General features: G+C 31.8%; 1 protein-coding gene across 2 annotated transcripts in view; it reads left to right on the forward strand.

The window, feature by feature from the left end:
* LOC144837467 (carboxyl-terminal PDZ ligand of neuronal nitric oxide synthase protein-like) overlaps positions 1-21,453 on the forward strand; it is a 45,773-nt gene extending 24,320 nt beyond the window's left edge. For both annotated transcript variants that reach the window (XM_078692598.1, XM_078692599.1), the window contains 7 exons: positions 8,989-9,081; positions 9,939-9,997; positions 11,932-12,040; positions 13,869-14,007; positions 16,583-16,692; positions 17,564-17,785; positions 18,154-21,453. In XM_078692598.1, coding sequence (XP_078548724.1) covers positions 8,989-9,081; positions 9,939-9,997; positions 11,932-12,040; positions 13,869-14,007; positions 16,583-16,692; positions 17,564-17,785; positions 18,154-19,149 — 1,728 coding nt within the window. In that variant the 3' untranslated portion in view covers positions 19,150-21,453. The remainder of the gene's footprint in view (positions 1-8,988; positions 9,082-9,938; positions 9,998-11,931; positions 12,041-13,868; positions 14,008-16,582; positions 16,693-17,563; positions 17,786-18,153) is intronic.
* The last annotated feature ends 21 nt before the right edge of the window (positions 21,454-21,474 follow it).

Here is a 21,474-nt window from a genome sequence, read left to right on the forward strand (position 1 = left end):
AAAGCACTTTTATTTATTCTAATAAACTGAATGATTTGCAGTAGTTTACTTTGCTAACCAATGGTTTAAACAATTATAATTAATCAATTGATTGATCATTACAGTGAAATAATTTAACATTGCTTTAATTTGTAATTTCATTAGTAATTAGAGTATAGATAATTGATAAAGACATGGTTAGTAATTTCATTATACTGTCCTCTCATTAGTCTAACTAAAAGCAGATGAGTGGCTGATTTTTAAACATGGATGTGCAGCTACGTAACAATAAATATAAGGGAAAAAAATCACTATTCAATGTTCAATGTTTCTTTTTTATATTAATAATTAAAACTCTTGTTGTATTGTTTTTCAGTAACAGAAAATATATAAATTTATGTATTAAAATGTATGCAAACAATCTACTTAACATTTAGCACGAAAAACTCTCACCTAAATAGATACCGCTACACTATGTTTTCTCATAAATCCTAATTCAATTTGCCCTCAAAAATTGACTTGATCGTCCGCATAATTGCTGACGTTAACAAAAATTGCTGATTGAATTTTGTATTTATGTTATGCGTCTTGAATGATATCTATGTAATTTTATTTTGTAAACCAGTTTTACCAATATTATTAAGATGTTCTTATTTTCTGGTTAATTGAACTTCAATATTAACTTGTTATTTATTAATCATTTTATCTATTTATTTAGACTATAAATGTTATAGCCTTTAAAATATAATAGAAAATAGATGTTGTTATGAGCCAAGAATGTTAATGTTCATAGTAAATATTCAGGATACCAGAATGGTGGAAGTATGTTGCCACTTTTATACTCTTTCCTCAACTCTTTCTATAACAACCTACTAATATCAACCTATTTGTTGTTTGTTCATGAACTTGCTTGTCCAATCTTAGATCATTAAATCAACCTGTTGCAACATTTAAAGTGAAAATACTTGTTTTTCAATACATTTTTCTCATGTCAAGTATTCAGATATTTATTTCCTTGTGTTATCCATAATATGAGATGTGTGGGGTTGGGGTGGGAGGAAGAGACTTTCAATTATACTGTATTTTTTTTACAAGTGAACATGTTTTCCCCAGAAAATGCCCCGTTGAGAATGATACAATTGAATATATTAATTATTACTTAAAAATGAAATAAGAAGCAAATAACTGAATTGAAAAAATTTAAATGCTGTGTGTACGTGGCTGGTACTCTATTGAGATACAAAAATGCAAAATCAAAAAGAATGTTCTGAATTGCTGAGCTTTTGGGTAGTACTAACCCTTCCTCAGTGCAAATTAAAATAAATTAAAGTGATATCTATTACATTAAAATAATATCTTTAAATTTACTTATTAAATTTATCTATTATATATTAAAAAATAAATATTGGGATATCAAGCAATTTATACCATCTCTGTAGATTTTTTTTTTTTTGACAATTTGTTATTAATATCATAATGCAAGTTGGCCATAAATTGAAATATCAATTCCAATTATAGATGATTATTACAATGATATTATTTCCAAGAATTCTCTGGTATTCAATCTATATCCTTTAAATGAGGTATATTGTCTGCCAGTGATCCTACAAGTGTTTTAGGGTTGTCCCCTGAATAGGAGTGTCACAAGGGAGTAGTTCTACTCTATTTATAATTCCATATTGTTTTTTTTTTATTTATATATTTTTCCTGTATTGTTTCATTACCAAAGCAAACAATGTTTTTCAACTAAGTTTTAATATGATTTTTAATAATTTATATTACTATAAATTCAAAGTGTCATGGGAGGAAGTATTTTAGTCGTTGTAAATATCTCTATGGTTGTACTCGTCTTCTTAGTCTGTTAAAACAATACAGTGCATTGAGCCGAAGGAAATGAAATGCACTCTGGGATACTTAGCAACTGAGTGGTTGAGAAAACGTTTTATGAGGTAAACTCCTCAAGGAATAATATGCTATGATGTAAAACTTAATGCTTCTATTTCATTTGTAATGATTTAGTAGGACGATGGGAATATAAAATGTATTCTTGTTATATTATCTCAATGCATGTATGCTTCACAAATTCCATCAGTTGAGAGCCAAAATTCATCTGTAGGACTATTTTACAGGACATTTACTAGCTAATTTGATTATGCTGGAGAATATACAATGAAATGGAGGATGTAAAATGTAATTAGTATCTAATGAATGGAGGGCCTTGTATTTAAGAAAATATGATTACAGTGTATCTAATGAACAACATCATCTTTAAAGATTACATGCAATGCTTTGATCTTTGTGACATTCATGGATGTAACTTAAGAAACGGTCGAGTCGGATGGCCGAGCGGCAGGGGTGCCATTTACCTTACCTAAAGAGCCAACAATATCGGCCAGATTTCGAGGCCGACTCGCCCCTAGTTCTGGTGGTGGAACAAGTCTTCTTGGATAAGAACTATAATAAGAACCCAGTCCATTATTTTGGATGAGTAGGGTGTTACCCCGGTGAACTAGTTCACAAAATAGCAACAAATGGGAGGATTATTTACTATTGGTAATCCTTGGCCACATGTGCCTAAAGACATTTTAAAAATTTCTTTAAGAAACTGAACATGTTAGTGTTGGTCTTCATGGTCCCTGGATCCCAGTAAATTATTTCGGTTGTAGGGATGTCTCCTGAATGGGAGGTTTATATTGTTTTACTGTAATTAGATGTACAGTTTTTGCAGTGAGTTAAAGAATGATGCCCTATTACCGAACGAACCAAATTTTGTAGTGCAGTGATTGCCGTAAGATATCATCTTATTGTAATATGAATTCTCAATTTAATGTTTGTTTCCATCCAATTAAGTGTTATTCCCAGCTTGACTACTGTGTATTATTTCTTATAATAAAGCTTCTCAGAGGACGTAAATGGAATGTTATTTCTGTCAATATTCTCGTCATCTCCGCAATCAGAAGCTATTGATTTGAAATGAAATGTTATGAAAGAAATTAAATGTAGATTATTAGGAACCATAACCTTAACGTTATTTAGGGCTAGTTCACACTGGCAGACTGCAATCCAGTCTCCAGGCTTTGGAACGCCTGATCTGACTTATGAAAAGCTCACTGTTTAGTATTCAACGCATATCCAGGCCTGGTGTTTTTTTTGCAATGGATTCGGGAGTCTAGCATTTTCTACATGATTTCATAAGCCAAAAATGACAAATTTGTAAGAAGAAAAGTAGAGTGAATGTGAGTTTATATGATTCAGTTTGTTATCAGATAATCAGCTTATTGTCAGATTGTTATCCATTTGTAATCAAAGTTTTTCCTAGAGCAGGATCGATATCATACATTAATTATTGCAATTACAATAAAGTATATTTCTTCAGATTTTATACAGAAAATAATGAATAATTGAAAGTAAACAGTAAATGTAAATCCTACATACTTTATAAGTCTGTTGTAGGCCAGATCACTGTATGCGTAAAATTACTACTTGTTGAAACATTAAATGCCTGTAACAGTTAACAATCAACTTCTTGTAAGAAGTCATGCTGGGCCTGACGATATCACACTGTCAATATGTTTATATTGTGATGTGTTTATCATTACAATCATTGTTCATATGTCACTAAGTAGGGTATTATAGACATTTTTCGATAAGTTGTGTAGAAAATGATTTTTAAAAATTATCATATTTAAAATCTGTTTACCCCCATACAACTTATACCTGCCCAACTTTCAACTTGCCTATTTTTTTTTTTTCAATAAATTTCCATTTTCCTTTCGATTACTTAGTGAAATTCTACATCTGACATGATTTTGTTGGTGGTGGGCTTTGCGAGCCCTGTTCAATACTGTATATGGATTAATGATATAGATAGTTTTCTAATTTTTCTTTCTTCTGTGAAGTTGACGCAAAGCTGAAGATTTTGCAGCTAAAAGGCTTACTAGAAGAGCTACAGTACTTTAAGTAGTGGCTGTGTGAATTAGTACACTGTGGTAACCCCCTACTTGCCTCGAAAGATGTAGTAGGTTCTTTAAGGTCCACACAAGCATTTTGTGTACACTGGACCTACAGTTTATACTTACTTAGTCTTCTACCACCAGAACCATGGAGCGAGTGAGGCTCCGAACCCTTGCCAATATTTTGGCTACGTATGTTACGGTTCCACTGTCTGAACGGCTCGGGCACTCACTCACGTTTCATGGACTTTGTGGTCATCAACATTTTATAGCTGGTTTGAAAGAGGTAGTGTTAGGTAATATTCTAGATTTGGTCTTACTGGAAAATTATTTGCATTATGTTTGCCTATCTCTAAAATAAGCATAAAATAGACATTACGATTTGCGTTGATATTTAAAGACACCTGTTGGTAAAACATTGATGGTCATGCCCTTACAATCCATTGTGATCTTTCAACTTCAATTTACAGTTCAATTTGAATTCAAATGTACTTATTGAAGGCTTGCTCACTCATGTACAAATCGAAATCGATGCTCCTTTTAGCAACCACTTGAGCATAATGATCGCCATTATAGCTTTTGTACTCATTATCTATAGAAAATAAACAATGCCCTGTTTTTCTTTGTATACATATCCAATCGTTTATGATTATTTTTATTATTATAGTATGAACCATATGTATGAATTGATCTAATTCATGGCTCTATGGTACATACAAATTCATTTGAAATTTGTTAAATAAAATACCTTTTTAGGTGATCATTTAGAATAAAATGATCACCTATTGTTATTGTATAAAATCTTTATTATTATTTTTTTTTTTTTTTGGTTTTCCGCAACGAAGTTGCAGGAAAACCTCTTGTGATTGTACGAAATCATCATCTTTTTTGTCATCTTCTTTCTTTCTGTATGATTTTTGTGTAACGCTTTTCTCTAAAACTTGCAAACATAACATTTTTTTAACTATGTTGACATTTTGACATTTATGTAACGTCGTCAAGCGAAGCTTTTCATGATGCTTACAATTGCGCAACGTGACGTACAAGCGATTTAACGATTTTCTCGTATTTAACATAGCTCGACAACCAAATAACATTTCAACTTGAAACTTTGCAAAAGTTTAATTTATATTATGCGCTAACTTTCTGTGGAAAAAAAATTGCGTGTTTTACACAAAGTTACGCGCGCACGCGCATTTAAAATTTCAAAATGCGCAAAATTAATTTATAATCAATTTTCTACGCGTTTCATGTCGTTTTAAGCATGTCAAAAATTCCCACGCGTGCGCACATTTTTACGTGTGCGGTGCGCACGTAGCATTGAAAACGTATTTTTTTCGCGTGATTTATGTTTTTCCAGCCTTTTCTAGTAACTTTACCAAATTTTAAACAATTTCGACTTAAAGATACGTCATACGAGCACGTCGAATTGGACAATTTGCGCACGTTTTTTATGAAAAGGTTAAAAAATTCGTTTAAAATATGCCTTTTTTTAAACAGTCGTAATTTCTAAACTAGACGGTCAACTTTTTGTGGATGGCATATTCTGGAAGTAGATGAGTTGTAGATATCGTATCAGGTATTATTATGGCTAACCGGACATTGTGACGTCATCGTATGGCCACGCGAATATAAAATTTAGGATTTTTGTATCTTTCGTCATAGCTTACCACATTGAATAGAGCGCATCTCCACTTATCCGTTTTCCATTTACACCCCGATTTTGATATTGTCTAGGTCAATCAACTGTCTTTCGCATGAATTATAAATATTTTAATTTTTTTGACGTCATCATTCCTAAAAATTTAAATTACGTGTGGCATTAATTTCATCTTTACAGTAAATTTTAATCTGTTATAGCTCGTAAGAATAAAATTTGATAATCACGATTAAAACGTTTTCTGGAAGCTATTGGATTTTAGATACGAAATCATGTGAAAATTTTGCCAATCGGATGTTGTGACGTCATCATATGGCCAGTTAAATGAAAAAAGTCGTATTTTCATCTTTTGCGTCATAATTCATTGCATTTAAAAGAGCGCGCATCAATATTTCACGTATTCAAATTTCTTTTGCACGTTAATATGTTGTTGCTGAGATAATATCCTTCCGAAATTGCTATCTTTGTATTTCATTTTGATGCCGTCGCCATGTTAAAAATTGCAATAACTAGCGGGTCCCGTAATTTCACCTATTCTACACTGTATGTGATATGGATACAGATTATACTGTGTATACTATATATGAATCAAAATAATAGAATTCAGCAATAAAAACATATCATATTCTTCAGTTCAGGTCATAATGCCAACGTGGACACTTCCTTTTGTCCTCAACCTATCCCCTTAATGTTCGGTACGGTAAGGTACGTCGTTACACGTTCATGTTGCACCACTTGCGCGGCGGAAAACCAAACTCGTCAAAGTGACGAGTTACATGTCTAGTCTTTTTATTGTTTCTGTACACTATTTTGTGTAACAATTATCTCAAAAAGTTTAATGTCAATGATTACAAAAATTTCAGAATATCTTTCAAATAATATAACTTAATCCTAATAAGCTTTCCAGCGTGATCACTCATCCGTGACGACATTTATACGCCATTTTGCGAAATCACATTATCAATCATATCTCCATAATTCATTATCACATAATAATGAAATTCACTACACGTAAACTTCAGATCAAGGGTAAAAATATTAGCAAATAAAAACGCACGCGCACGTAGGTTCATGCGCGTGATATCGCGCGTTAAAAATTTAAAACGCTCAAAATTAAGTTTTGATCAATTTAGAGCATGAATTAGGCCATTTGCGTGTTTCAAAAAATTACTGCGCAAAAATGCGTTTTTGCGCGCGCGATACTTAAAAAGCGTAAAAAACATGAATTTTTTTTACAAATCTCATTCTACTCACCATCCTTAGTACATTCACCAAATTTGAGTCAGTTCCGACTTAAAATAACGCTATACGAGCACGTTAAAAATGACAAAATGCGCACATTAATTTTACAAAAGTTCTGAAAATGGTGAAAAATAGGTCTTTTTTAAAATGAAAATAATTCTTCAGAATGCAAGATGACCCCCGATTTTTTTAACTTATTCTGGAAGCCATTGAGTTGTAGATATGAATTCATGTACACATTTTACGTACAAAATGTTTTGACGTCATCAAATGGCCACTTGAATTTAAAAATTAGGATTTGTTATCTTTTTGTGTAGATTATCACATTCAACAGAGCGCATCTTGGTTATGTGTGCTCGAATTTCGCACAACTTTCAGTATGTGCTTGCTTAATTAATTATCTTTATCATGAGTTGACACTATCTTCATTTTAATGACGTCATCACGCGTAAAAACTTGAATAACGTAGGCCGTGTAATTTCACCTTCGCAGTAAATTTGAATATCTTACAGTTCTTCAGAATTGAAGGTTACCTTGATGATTATAATTTATTATGAAAGCTGATGAAATGTAGATATTAATTCATATAAAAATTAAGCCTATCGGATGTTGTGACGTTAACATATGGCCAGTTGAAGTGAAAAAGTAGTTTTTTCATATTTTTCGTCAAAGTTATACACAATTCAAAGAGCGCGCACAGCGCTTCTACGTGCCAAATTTTTTTCCAAATCTTATATTTTTTTGCTCAATTAATTATCTTTCGAAATTGTCATCTTAAAGTTTAGTTTGATAACGTCATCATGCCAAATAATTAGAACATGTGTGTCCCGTAATTTCACCTATGCTACACTGTATATAGATATACAGTATATACTGTACATATTGTATATGGCATATAGGCACAACTCAGCACTATAAGCATATAATAGGATGGCATACATCAACATTTTCCGATCGTATGTTAACGTACGTGCATGTTTAAAAAAAATTAATTTCAGTAAAATGATAAAAATGATCACCTATAATTCGTCAAAGTGACGAATTAAATTCTAGTTTATTTTGTTTTGGTAAGTTTTTTATTACTAAATTACTTTCACTATTGAGAGGTGTGAAGTATAGTGGTTGTTGTGACCATGTTATGACCCTTTCTTTCGTGTTCTGCTGTGCTACGGAAAAAATATTTTGTTTAGCCTAAAAATTAATGAGTTGATGATCCCTTCCTCATCCAAGTTTAGGAGCCGCATGTTATTTATCTTTCTGTTTGCTATTCATTCAATTTCATTCAAAATTAATATTGGAACAATTATTACTGGTATTTATTACAAAAAAAGTTATCTTTAAATTAAGATAGCTCAAAGGGTGATACATACTTTTATCTATGCTCACAATGTGCTATGTAGAATTAATTTACTTCCAAGGTACCATACCACAGCTATTTACTCACACAGATAATGTACATAGGCTTCAACACTTCAAAAGCAACTGAGCTTGTGATACATACTTAATTAATGAATGGGCATTCATCGAAATACACAATTTTACCTGTCACATCAGAAGGAAGCCGACCGAACAAATTAATATCTACACAGGTATATGCAATATAGTGCATACCTTCACACATTCACTGTTTAGTATGAGTACACACTTGGTATATGCAGGTGTTATAAAGATCACCTTTGTCATGTTGTTTAAATAATCTCTCAGTTGAATAGTTCATACAAGGCTCTTTCAATGATAATTTCAAGTCGATTAATATAGCGTAAATAAATAAATATTACACATGAAATGGTGTGTCTTTATAGTTAAATACAAATAATATGTTAGTGTTTGCCTCACAATTGATTATGACGTATATTAATATTAGGTGGAGTTAAAGATACAGGCCAAACAAACCTCCCAAACCAAAAATGTTGAAAATGTACAAATATGACATAACACAAATTTCAAACATTTTATTTGTTATATGGAAAACTGATTTTATTTGTTATATACTGTATTGAGGAATTGAGTGCATGCATGTGTTCAAATTTTCACCCCTTTTTTTTTGTACCTTGTTTTTTTTTATGGATCAATTTTTATTATTAAAAAAAATGTTTTTCAAGAAGCTACAGTGTTTCACTAAACTTATTTTGTTTTTTTTTTGTTTTTTTGCAGTATGAATTCAAAGCGAAAGCAATAAAGAAGAAAAAGGTGAACATTTGTATTTCTGTGGACGGCATAAAGGTTTCACTACGAAAGAAGAAAAAGGTATTATATTGCTGCTATTAGAAATAATAAGTATAATTATTACATGTTTGAATTCACGTCATCTGTCGGTTAATATAGTGATAGTATTATATATAAATCCAAAGGAAAAATTACTGAAAATAATGACAATGCTGGATCTCAATGGAGATGATAAATAAAATAAGCAAAAAACTAAATCCTAACGATAAATTAAAAGAGCCAGAAAAATTAGCAGAGCTGTTGGGCATTCACTAGTCCTTCATCAGTGCAAGTGATATAATATCAAAGGGGGATATGTCTTAATTCAATTTAGTTCATTGGCTACAATCATAGAATTATAATTCCTCCATGATATTACAATGTGAGGTCACATGTAGGTCTACTGTGTTGTGAGGCCTTTATGTTTAGCTTTGCTGGTGAACTCGCAGACCTCTGTGTATCTCACAATGACAATGGATGGGGCGTGTTGTGGTATTTACTGGCATTTTATCAGGATAAAAACAAAATTTAAAGCAAAAAAAGAGATTTACAAATATTATATATTATATTATATATGACTTTATTGTCGGTATCTTTCTAATTAAGTACAGTGCAACCCTATTAACTGCTGTCCTGCTGTTTTGACGGACACCTCCATTGATGGCTAATTTATTAACAATGTTAATTTGATAACTCTATACCCTGACCATGCCTTGACTGATCCATGGATCAATTTATAGGTCCATGCTTGATCTTGACATTTTAGAACTAATTTCCTCCATGGATAAAATAATTCCAATGATTCCCAATGATTCCAATCATTCTCAATTATTGAATTTCTTTGAGATATTGTACAGTATAAATGACATTACAATGCGATATTTTTGTTTGTTTTTCAGAAGAAACAATGGACTTGGGACGAATGTAAATTGATGATCATGCATCACCCTGTATATAGGTAAAAAATAAAATCTGTTGTGTAAATGAAAATGTCTAAAACAAAGTACAATATCATCAGAATTTTCAACAACATCAATTTTCTGAGCGTGGATGGACAGAATTATTTGTCAACAACTTATTTCTTTGGCTTTATACTGGGAAAACCCAGAAGCAGGACTTTTCAGGCCAGGTGTCATTGATTTGACCATAATTATCATGTTTTTTACTGGGGGTTTCCCATAAATTACTTTGAAAATGACTAACTTGTTTGTTAAAAAATGTCACTTTGCATTATTGGATGATACTGAGCGTGGATGGACAGAATGATTTGTCAAGAACTTCTTTATATCTTTGGCTTGTAACTGGGAAAACCCAGAAGCAGGACTTTTCAGGCCATGTGTCATTGATTTCACCATAATTATCATGTTTTTTACTGGGAGTTTCCCATAAATTACTTTGAAAATGACTAACTTGTTTGTTAAAAAAATGTCACTTTGCATTATTGGCAGATACTGAAATGTAAATGCTTTGATTAGTTTTACTACTTGTCCCAGCTGCTTTTTGATTGGTCACCTATCACCATCACATTCCAAGGCTAAACTTTCTAATTTCTGACAACATAGAAAAACAAACATTTTAATACATCACCTATTGAAGGTCCAAATGGGTGTACTGTATAAATTAATTTCACTATTCGTTTAAGTGTTATTTGCTATTGCATTCAATAAATTAAATTCTGAGCACTTATCAGTGGTAGGATTTGGTTTCATGTTATTTTGCTATCTCTAATTAGCATTACAAAACTGTCATAGACTAGGTGAAAGCTGGACAACAATAAATAATATAAATTAATAAACATTAGCTGGATAGAAATATAAATTTATGACTGGCTAAGACTATGAACCTGTTCACGCTGATATATGTAGATATTGATTGCATGTCTGAACAATAAATGTTTTAGCAAGGAGTCTTTTTTAACAACCCTAAACCATATAGTTCCATCATAAGATGCTGATTTATTTTGGTGTTCGATCCAATCAGAATGTTTCTTAAAAACTTCAATTGTATTGTAATGATAAGTGTTTTTCTGTGTCCATTTTTTTCCCCAATAGTTCATAATTTGTCCTTGCTATCAGCTTTGTACGCTTATACACCTTTAAGTTCTGAGTTGAGCCTACAGTAGTATATCTAGGCCTATGCACTATTTCCTAGGTGTCAACAGATACAGCTAAGTTACCAATACAGTGCTGTTCTAGTCTTCTGTTATCAGAATTTGTTTTCAGTTTAACTCACTGCTGTGAGACACTGTGGAAGTCAACATCTTCTATCATATAAAATACCATATCCATTGTTCATTTTAGCATCGTTTAGACAAGATAGTAATTAGCGTACATTAATTTATCAATCAATCTGCCATCACAGCGTCACTGATTGAATGAAGTGGTGGTTGAAATATATTAAGTATGCATCTAATGACGCCATGATAAGCTTATTGTCGCTAGCGTACTATGCTAATTAAAACTGGGTGTAGAACTAGTTATAATTGAATTTAATTGTAATTTTGTACAGTTTGTTTCTGTGCTATGGTTTAGAATTGAGGAAGCAACTTTACTAAAGTCCTCCTTTATATAGAAGTTAATGTTTATATCATGCGATATATTTTACTATGCATGAAAGACAGTAGTGTAGTTCAGAAAATTGAGGCATCTTCTCAAAATCATTTAGCTACGGTATGTTAAATGTAGATTTTAAAAATGATACATCATAAGAAATAATAATAAGTGATGTTATTGTAAAAATAAATTAAAAAGTACTATTGAAAACTACTATTGCACGCCATGTGACCCACAATCGTTCAATCAAATGACAGCTAGGGGTTACAATTTATAATAAAAGTCATGTTCTCTTGCCTTATTTACTCTAATAAATATTTAAATATTTCTTGTTTTACAGAGTTTTCTACGTTTCCCATGATTCCCAGGAACTGCGTATTTTCAGCTACATTGCCAGAGATAGTCAGACTAACGTTTTTAAATGCAACGTGTTCAAGTCAACTAAAAAGGTACAGTAGTAAATTACGGCATAGTCACGATGGTGCTTGAAAACATTTATTGCATACATAAGTAATGTATTCTTCATGTTTTTGTGTTTTATTGTTTTATATGATTGATTCAAATGGCATTACCAATTCAACTGATGGAAAATAGGATATCAGCTTGACAGCTTAAACTCATTATTAAGTTATTATTACATGAATCATGCAATATTACCGTTTGTTGAACTCTAAAAAGAACCATGATTAATGTTGATAAATGTCAATCGCTACATTTCTCACTTTTTTTCTCAAAACAGAGATGTTTTTATTAAACATTCTATCATAGAATTAATCGCCTAATAGTGTCAATAAATTGGAGATCAAAGAGGTAGCGATAAAAATCCACACAAATCATTTGCCTTGAATGTATTTGGAAATCTTTGGGCTTAAATGTTAATTGGGGATTTTATACCAACATAGATCAGAGTTCTCAACAGTTTTCTAGTGCGGGCTTGATTCTATTGATAATCTTGCGGACCATATATTTTGTAGAACATATCATTACAGGTAGTTTGTCCATACTCGGGGAGGTCCATGAAAAAATCCCCAAAAGATTATGTAATTTTTAACAATAAAATGCAGCAACTTCATATGAAATTCACTGGCGAACCAGATTTGGTATGCATGCTGTCTGTTGAGAACCCCAGTTGAATAACGATATGATACTATTCCCCTAAATAGTTTTGCTTTAAAAATGCTTCTGATGGTAGTTATACCTGTACCCCAGTCTGTGCTTGTACCAACATCATATTAAATGACAGGTTTCACTTTATACTAAAAGACATAATATCGTATGTCCCACAAACTTGTGCTTATTCACAACCATTGATTGTGCATTATAATAACTTATTGATTTCCTTTATGAATCTACAAACTTAAGTAATCCAATCTCTACAAACACTTGGCTATGATGCTTGACGAAAGCTTCATTGACTGGTTGGAAGATCCACATTAGTCTAAGACTTTTACAGGCATCGCAGAATCAAGATTTTTCTTGTTGCCCTGAGGATAATAACCTGTGTCTGATTTGGTTTTCCCTCTCAATTTCCTTTGGTGAAATAATAAAAAAATTGGATCGAGGCTGAACTACTGTATACTGTTGTATTTCACCAAGCATTGTACTCTTTTTTGGACTTTATTTAGGAAAAAAATCACTGGTTACCCTCAACAACAAAATCTTGATTCTGCGAGGCCTGACATATGTATTACGATATTTGATCCAATAATCCACTAATTTAGAGAAAAATTATTCTTGAATGCTTTTATGAAAATGATTTTTTTAAATCCACCATTTTGTTCAGCTTATTTATGTATTTTTTAATTAATTTTATCTAGTACTATAAATTCAATTAAAGCCTAAATTATGATGGGATTGATTTTAGGGACTATATCCAAGTGTGGGACTATATCTGAGCTTGGGACTATATCTGAGAGTGGGACTATATCTGAGAGTGGGACTATATCTGAGAATAGGAATATATCCGAGCGTGGGACTATATCTGAGTGTTAGACTATAACAGAGTATGGGACTATATCCAAGAGTTAGAATATATCCAAGAGTTAGAATATATATGAGCATAGAAATATCTCAGAGCGTGGGACTATATCCAAGAGTGGGAAGATTTCCGAGGATTAGATTATTTTTAATTTTAGATATATACTCTCTCCAGTAATATGTTTGTTTTTTCTTTAGAAAGATTTGAAAGGAAGTTAAAAAATTCTTTTAACATATTTAATTGGATTAGCATTTAATGCTACCTTATTTAACTTTGTACATTCTTGTATCCATTGTTAGAGCCAAGCTATGCGAATAGTTCGAACAATTGGCCAAGCTTTTGAAGTATGTCACAAATTGAGTCTACATCAAACAACGTCCGCAGGTGATTCTCAGCTAGAAAATGAGTGTAACGACAGTGACGACTCAAGAACCAGAGGTAATTTTGTCTTCTAAATAGGCATATTTACATTTTATCGTCTTGAAAAGTATGTCAAAAAGATTCTTTTTCAGATACTAGAGTTTGTTGACCTTTTAAACTACATTGATTTTATTGCAGTAATTTTAAGTTTTTGTATCAAAAGTTGTTATCATACTGAAAAAATGTCATGTAAATTATTATTAATATCATTTTAATTAAATGTTTACGCTTTGAAATTCTGTTTCCAAATATGTAGAAAACAATAGTAGGATGATTTGGACTAGCATATTAAGGTGATAGTTTCATTTAAACCATGTATTAGATTTTCCCTCTCAATTGTCCGAATTCTTCCATCATTTTGGCAGACCGACCTCTGTATGCACAGATCATCAATTTAGCAAGCATCGTGTAGAACACACAAGATTTGTCAGTAAAAAGTCTGATTTTATTTAGAGAACTCTGCAGTGCGAGTGCATTATGTTATTTGTGCGGTTGACATAGAATGCTAAATATTAAGTTAATGTACATATACAGGAGTGAACACCACAGATGAGGCAGTTCAGTTCAGTTAAACATATCCAATGAATTTAAAGACAAAAACCTTGAGTACTTTGACCAAAACGCCCTATCTTTTTCCAAACTGTTCTCTCTATTTATAATTTACAACACATTTATACCTATGTGCATCTTCTGCACCCATTCTATTTATACATCTTGTCTGAACGCTGGCAAAGTTTATGATTAAGACTCTACATTTTCAAATGATAATGCTGCACGTAGTAATGTGCTATAAAAATGAAAGTTGATATATTAACAAGATCTTTAGAATGAAAACTTGTCAACGTAAGAAAAGATATTATTGATTTCCGTCACTTTCTTCACTGCTACTAATGAACTAATGCAGTGGTAAATTCAGCTATTCTTCATACATAGGAATGTCACTTAGGACGTTGTCTTCATTGCTAATCCGCAGATCAATTTATCAAATTAAACAACACAATTCAAGTAGTTTTATTTAAATGTACTACTGTATCCGCTTAATACATAAACCTACTTTTAAATGGATAAACTCTGAATATAATACAGTGACGATATCTCTTTACATTTCAAAAACCTTAATACTCTACATGAAAATTATGCATAGGAACTCACTTAATGTGACACTAATGTTTTATTTAAAATGAACAACTGTAATAAATGCTTTTCAAAAGAAAACATAAAGAGACCATGTCAAATTTATTTTACTGCAGGAACTATTTCTTTTACCTGTTTACTCATTTACTTTGCAAGCTGTTTAATGTAGTGACTGCTTTATTAACTTTAAAACAAACTAGTTACTGCAGTAATTGCAGTAGAATAGTTTTGACATCATTCCACCACAAAATAAGTCCCATTGTTGAATAATAAACGTCGATTGGGTTTTTTCCGTGTTTTATTTTAGAATTTATAAAGTTGATTTTTTTTGTTTATAATTTGAAAGATTCTAAATACTCGTATTTAATATCCTGAATTCATTCAAAGATCACATGTTAAACATAATAAATAAACAGTATACAACAAACAAAATTGTACATGACAGAAAGAATTAAGAACACCAATATTTAATATATATTCAACATACATGTCTCTTTCTATATTAAAAACTGTAATTAGAATATCTTGATAAATGAGAGATGAGTAGATGTAAAGGAAATGGAGGAGACAGGCAGACAACGTGACAAGTTAATTGAAACTAAGTTTAAAACATCTGCAATATTTTATTGAAAAAGTAAAACAGATGAAGATGAATATATTAAAAATAAATATTGATTAGAAGTAGTCATTTTGAAAATAAACTTCCTTAAGGTTTTTAATGCAGACAACTTCTCAATTTAAAGATGTATTGTCCCCCTCAAAAAATAATTTTTAAACATTGTTTTGAATTTTGTTGAATATACCATTTTAAAGTCACATAGGTATCCACTTTGACCACAAATTGGATTTAAAAAAAATGTATTTACCTAAAAAACTTTAATTTAAAGCAAAAAATAGTCAAATTGGCTGCCAGCCAATGGGTTACTGGTTGAATTTAACCATTTATTTTGTCATTCCATAAGTGAAAACGTTCAATTTTCCCCGTTTTGTTTCTACGGAAGTGATTAATTTGATTAAAACTACAAAATAATATATTCAAAGTCTGATTTGATTATTCTTTATTTTTCCTGTTTTTGGGGGACAATACATCTTTAACAGAAGTTCAGGTTAAAATCAATAGTATAAAATAGTATTACAATGTATATTTGGGAAAATCAAAAGTAGAACACCTAAAGCTCTGTCCACACTATCAAAAGTATGTGATGTGTCCATATATGAACATGATGATGTCATATTACTACCATAATTGGGTATATCACTACTATATTTGGGCATACCACACTTTTTGTCAAACTAGTTTGATAGTGACCAAATCCAATTTACGGGTTACACTCTAAAGGAGATCCAATTTGATTGGTCCCGTTAATAGGGGTTCTAATGTATTTATGAATTTGTTTGGCAAAGTTTTTAAAGTCAAAATTTCTGAAATAAAAATGTCTGTTTACTTCTCTTTCTACAGGACTAGGTAAAGAAAGTGAGACAGATTCACCATTGGAGTCAATATCAAGACAGGCTACACTACGCATATCAGATATAGATCCTAGCAAACGGCAAGATGATAGCTATCAGGTATAAATAGCCATAAGTGGTGGACAATATGTTGGTTGCCAGAAATGCTATTAAAGGGACACCTTTGAGACAGGTCTAACAAGTGTCTCCTTAATATAATAGGGATGTGTCCTGAATAGGGGTCTACCAAGGAAGATGGATACTTTATGAAATTATTAAATATTGATCAGACAAAGGCAAAAGGTTTTTTTGGAATGAAATGAGTTTTTTTTTTGACATTTAATATCACTTAAAAATCACGGCACCTTTTAATTGAACAGCCCAGGTTTCCTATTCTATTTCCGTTACATTTTTGGAATGCTTTTCTTTTTATATCATGCTTATTTTCTTCCTTGTTTATGAGTCACTTTTTTATTTTCTTTGTTTATATTGTCTGCTTCCTGTACAGTAATAAATCTTTTATGCATGTGTAAACAAGGCTTTAATAACATTAACTTTTTAAGTATGTCTTTTAACAAGCACTTGTATACTTTAAAACATGCTAAACTACTTAAATCATCAGTATGTTAAATAACTGTTTATTAGTTTTAATTTCAATTATGATTAGTTAACAATCAAATCAAATTATTCTCCTATAATCAAATTTTCAAAATTGCATTGTATCAATTATTTTGTTTGAATTATTATTATTGTCATTGTGAGGCAAGTTTTACTTCTAATTTTGATCCCTAAGATGGTCTTATATTAATTGTTGATTATTGTTTATTGTAATATTGTTTGTTATATATTGTGACCATCTGAAATAAATGTTATTAAAACTGAAAAAAAAAAAAACTCTATTCCCCACCCCCACCTATCTATCCCTTTCCTGTCAAAAATGTATTATAACATGCTAACCAATATTCTAATGAATTGAAATCTATCTTTCTAGGCGGAACTATCCATTTCAACCTTAACATCCCACAATGCCCCCTACATGATCGACACCGACCCAGATTCTAAAACCGGGACGTTGTTGAGCTGGTATCACCAGAAACAGTTATTGCAGCAGCAAGTGCAACATCAACAGACCCAGACGCAAGTTGCCGTGGCCCAAGTGTCTCTGATAAAAGATCAACTGAATGCCGAATCTTCTGCCAGAATAGAAGCACAGGTGAGTGACAGTTGTTGACTGTATATCATGAATAGATGCCATGTTACTATTATACACATAAGTGATCTGATGTTTTGCCCTATACTCTGACGTCAATTGTACTTTTACATTGATAAAACAAATAATTATCATTTGGTACACAAACCTATGGCCTGGTATTCAAACCTATATACCACTGAGTTTGTGCTGATGGCTAGGGTTTGGATTTGAGCCCATGGAAGCAGCGGGTACTTCTCCAATACTGTGGAGTGCCTTGCATTCGGGAGTAAATTCCATAAAGTAATATATTGCCCATTATTTATCAATTGTTTATTTATTTAATGTTAATTTTTGTAATGTAAAATAAACATTTTGTTTTTCTTCAATAGGCAAGACTACATCAAGTAATGCTACAAAACAGAGATCTGTTGCAAAATCAACAAGAGCTGGTGAACCATATTCAGGAACTCGAAGCTCAAGTATACGGCACTCCATCACATAGCACAGGCAACCCATTCTTAAATGATATACCAATGCTAACAGATCCCACAACACCACGGCCTGCAGGCCCTGGACCAGAGTTGAATGCTAATGGTGTGACATCCACACAAATCTTGCAGGATAGATCTAAAGAACTCTTTGAGAATACTCTGGTTAGTAGTCACAATGCTACTGACAGTATAAACAGCTACAAACAACATCATTTGGAAAGTTTGAGGAACAGCAGTGGCAGTGATAGCAACAACGAGTACCCAGTATATCACAGTGACTCTTGTCAAAATGAACCGATATCGGACAGTCTTAAAATGCTTAATATATCAGTGGAACAGTTAGACTCTAGAAAACATAGTAGACATAGAAACTATGGACTTCCACAGAGTGGTTCAACATCATCGGGAGTTAGCATGTCGCCAGGTTCTACACCGACTGGCACAGTTAGATCGGTGAATTCCGTCATTCACGATTGTTACGAGAAGCAAGAATTTGATGAAAAAAATAAGCAGTCGCAGAAATCGTCACGCCACATTTACAACGGATACGGTTCTATCAGTACACCGGTAGAATCTACATTGATAACAACAATTTTACCGGAATCTCCGAGTAAGAGTGATTCATTAACATCGGGCACTACAACTGAAACTGATATGAATTCGCGTAATAATGACCCAGTGTCGCCAGCATTTACATTTGACTCAAATGATTTCAATATCAAAATGGCGAGTCCAGAATCGAGTTTAAGCGCCAGTCCGCAAAAGAAGTTGGATCTGTCTGACACGCTCCATATTAGTTTCTCCGATGATGAAAATACGGAAAACTCTGAGGATTCCGGAGTACCTCCCCTTCCATCATCCGCTTTTGAAGAGTTTGAAACGGTTAATAGTTAACTCTGTTAAAGGTTTTTGTATATACTACACACACTGTTAGGTCGGTCTTGTGACATAGAGTAGTGGGTATTATACAGCTTGTTTCTCTGTTTTGACACATCTATTTAAATACTTTGTCACATTATATGTTCTCATTATTTACAGATACAGTAGAATCCCTATTAAGGGGACACTTTTTGGGTCCCAATGCGTGTCCCTGAATAAGAGTTGGCCGTAGTGTTAGAACATGTTTCCCCTTGTTTGTTTCGCTGGAAAGTATGTGTCCCCTGAATATTGGTGTCCCAAAGGAGGGGTTCTACTGTATATGAAACAAAGTATTATTATTTTATTAGATTTAGGCAAAATGTTAACGTTAACTAAACAACTGAGCACATACCATTTCTAATATATAAATAAAAGAGATTGGCTTTCAGATTGTATATACTTTTATAATTCTGTTTTAATCATATCATTTATATTTTCGCTATCAATTTTCTTTATAAGTTATAGCATGTAATACATTTTGTAATATTTAACTATTGGACACTCTGTACAAAGCTAAAGGTCCAGTAAAAGTATGCTATCATTAACAATTTTATTTTATTTATGTCAGATATTATTTTCTCATGGAGTAAGAGTTGATAGATACAACTCAAAGATAATTGTACATTCCACATTGGAAAATGCTCATGCTTAGGGATAATACCAGAATCCCAGGTTCTTCCATCGTACAATAGTTACCTCTCCAATTTTCCATGGGGATTGTTTATTCCGCAATGCTTCAAAATTGTACAATGAATTATACAATATGCACATGATCACAATCTAATCAGCGTTTTGATAGCTGCTGTAACTAATGCATGGTATTAGAGAAAGCCAACACAACAATGGTTGGTTTGGGCATTCTATGCTTTTGTAGTGTTTTTGCTACATAATGCCATCAAGCGACTGTTGAACATTGTAAATGTAAACATTGTTCTTCTAGGAAAAGAACATAATTAATATATAGATTCAACTGCATTACAGCTACCATTGACTGATAAAATCATTTTTTTTTGCAAATTTGTAACTGAAATAAATAATGTAGAAACAATGAGAAATGAAGTTATTATAATAAATAACCTTCAGTTATTTGGTTATTTCTATATCAAACAAATATTAATATATAATTTATTACACATTAATAATAATATTAATAAATATTAAAAGTTAACTTAAAATTTGTGAATATTATGCTATATGTAATATTTTTATGGGAAAACTACAACTCAAGCGTTTCCAAGTAGTTAATACTAATTTGAAAAGTGAATAAAAGACAATATATGAATGGACATAGATAGTGGACCTATTAATGAATTAAAGGTAATATTTCACTTTTCTGATTGGTTAGTAGCCTGCACATAGATGTATCTATTTTTGTAAGTAATACAATGATTGGTGGATTGTACAAATTTGAATTGTAACGTATGTGTAAAGAAAAGGTTGTAGTTATAGTTGAAAAGTTTATTAATATTTTGGAATAGGAGGGTCATGTTGTAAGGATAAGAATGGTCGCTGTTAGTACTGTTACAAAATTTATTCCATTCCACAAATTTTAAAATATTGGATTGTCCACAGGGTTGTTTATTATGATTGATATGGGATAGCATCATTGATACAATACTGCAAATGTTTGAGAATATCACCTACACAGTTTATTTAGGTTTCACTGCAGTGCTTACCAATTTGTCACAATGGACAAAATAATTATTGTAGCTATGATAAGCCTAGACATAAACTTAATTTGTATTCATAATTGTAGGCAGCCTAGCACAAGATTTTCTTTGAGATTAATTTTTCCCTATAAATTGATATAAATGAAAATTAGGATTCTATATGTCAGTGGGCACTACCCCACAAAGGGTTGTAATATTGTATAAACCTTGATCATCAAATAAGGTGCTTTAAATTAAAAAATATAAGCTGCCATAGATCCGTAGATATCAATGATCTTCTTTCCCATAGAAAATTTGCCTTCTTTGGGAAAACCCAGACAAGCGACTTTTGTAAGGCCATGGATACACAATGTGACAAAGAGGAGATTTCTTATCTTATCTTGATAAAATCAAAGAAGTTCTATTTAAATAGAAAGTGATTTGTGATATTGGTTGATTATTAAAATGATCTGAAGGTGGATATTGTTTGGACATTGCATGGTGGAAATTGTTAATTATTATATAATTATAATAGCAAGAGTGATTGAGAAAGATGCTCTATTTTTGTTTTTTATCAATGTTCTACACAGATCATACCAAACAGTAAAGAATAAATTGACAAGTCTTGTATTAGAATTCATCAGTGTGATTA

This window comes from Antedon bifida, chromosome 3 (assembly GCF_963402885.1).
Source record: "Antedon bifida chromosome 3, ecAntBifi1.1, whole genome shotgun sequence".
NCBI classification, from domain to species: Eukaryota; Metazoa; Echinodermata; class Crinoidea; order Comatulida; family Antedonidae; genus Antedon; species Antedon bifida.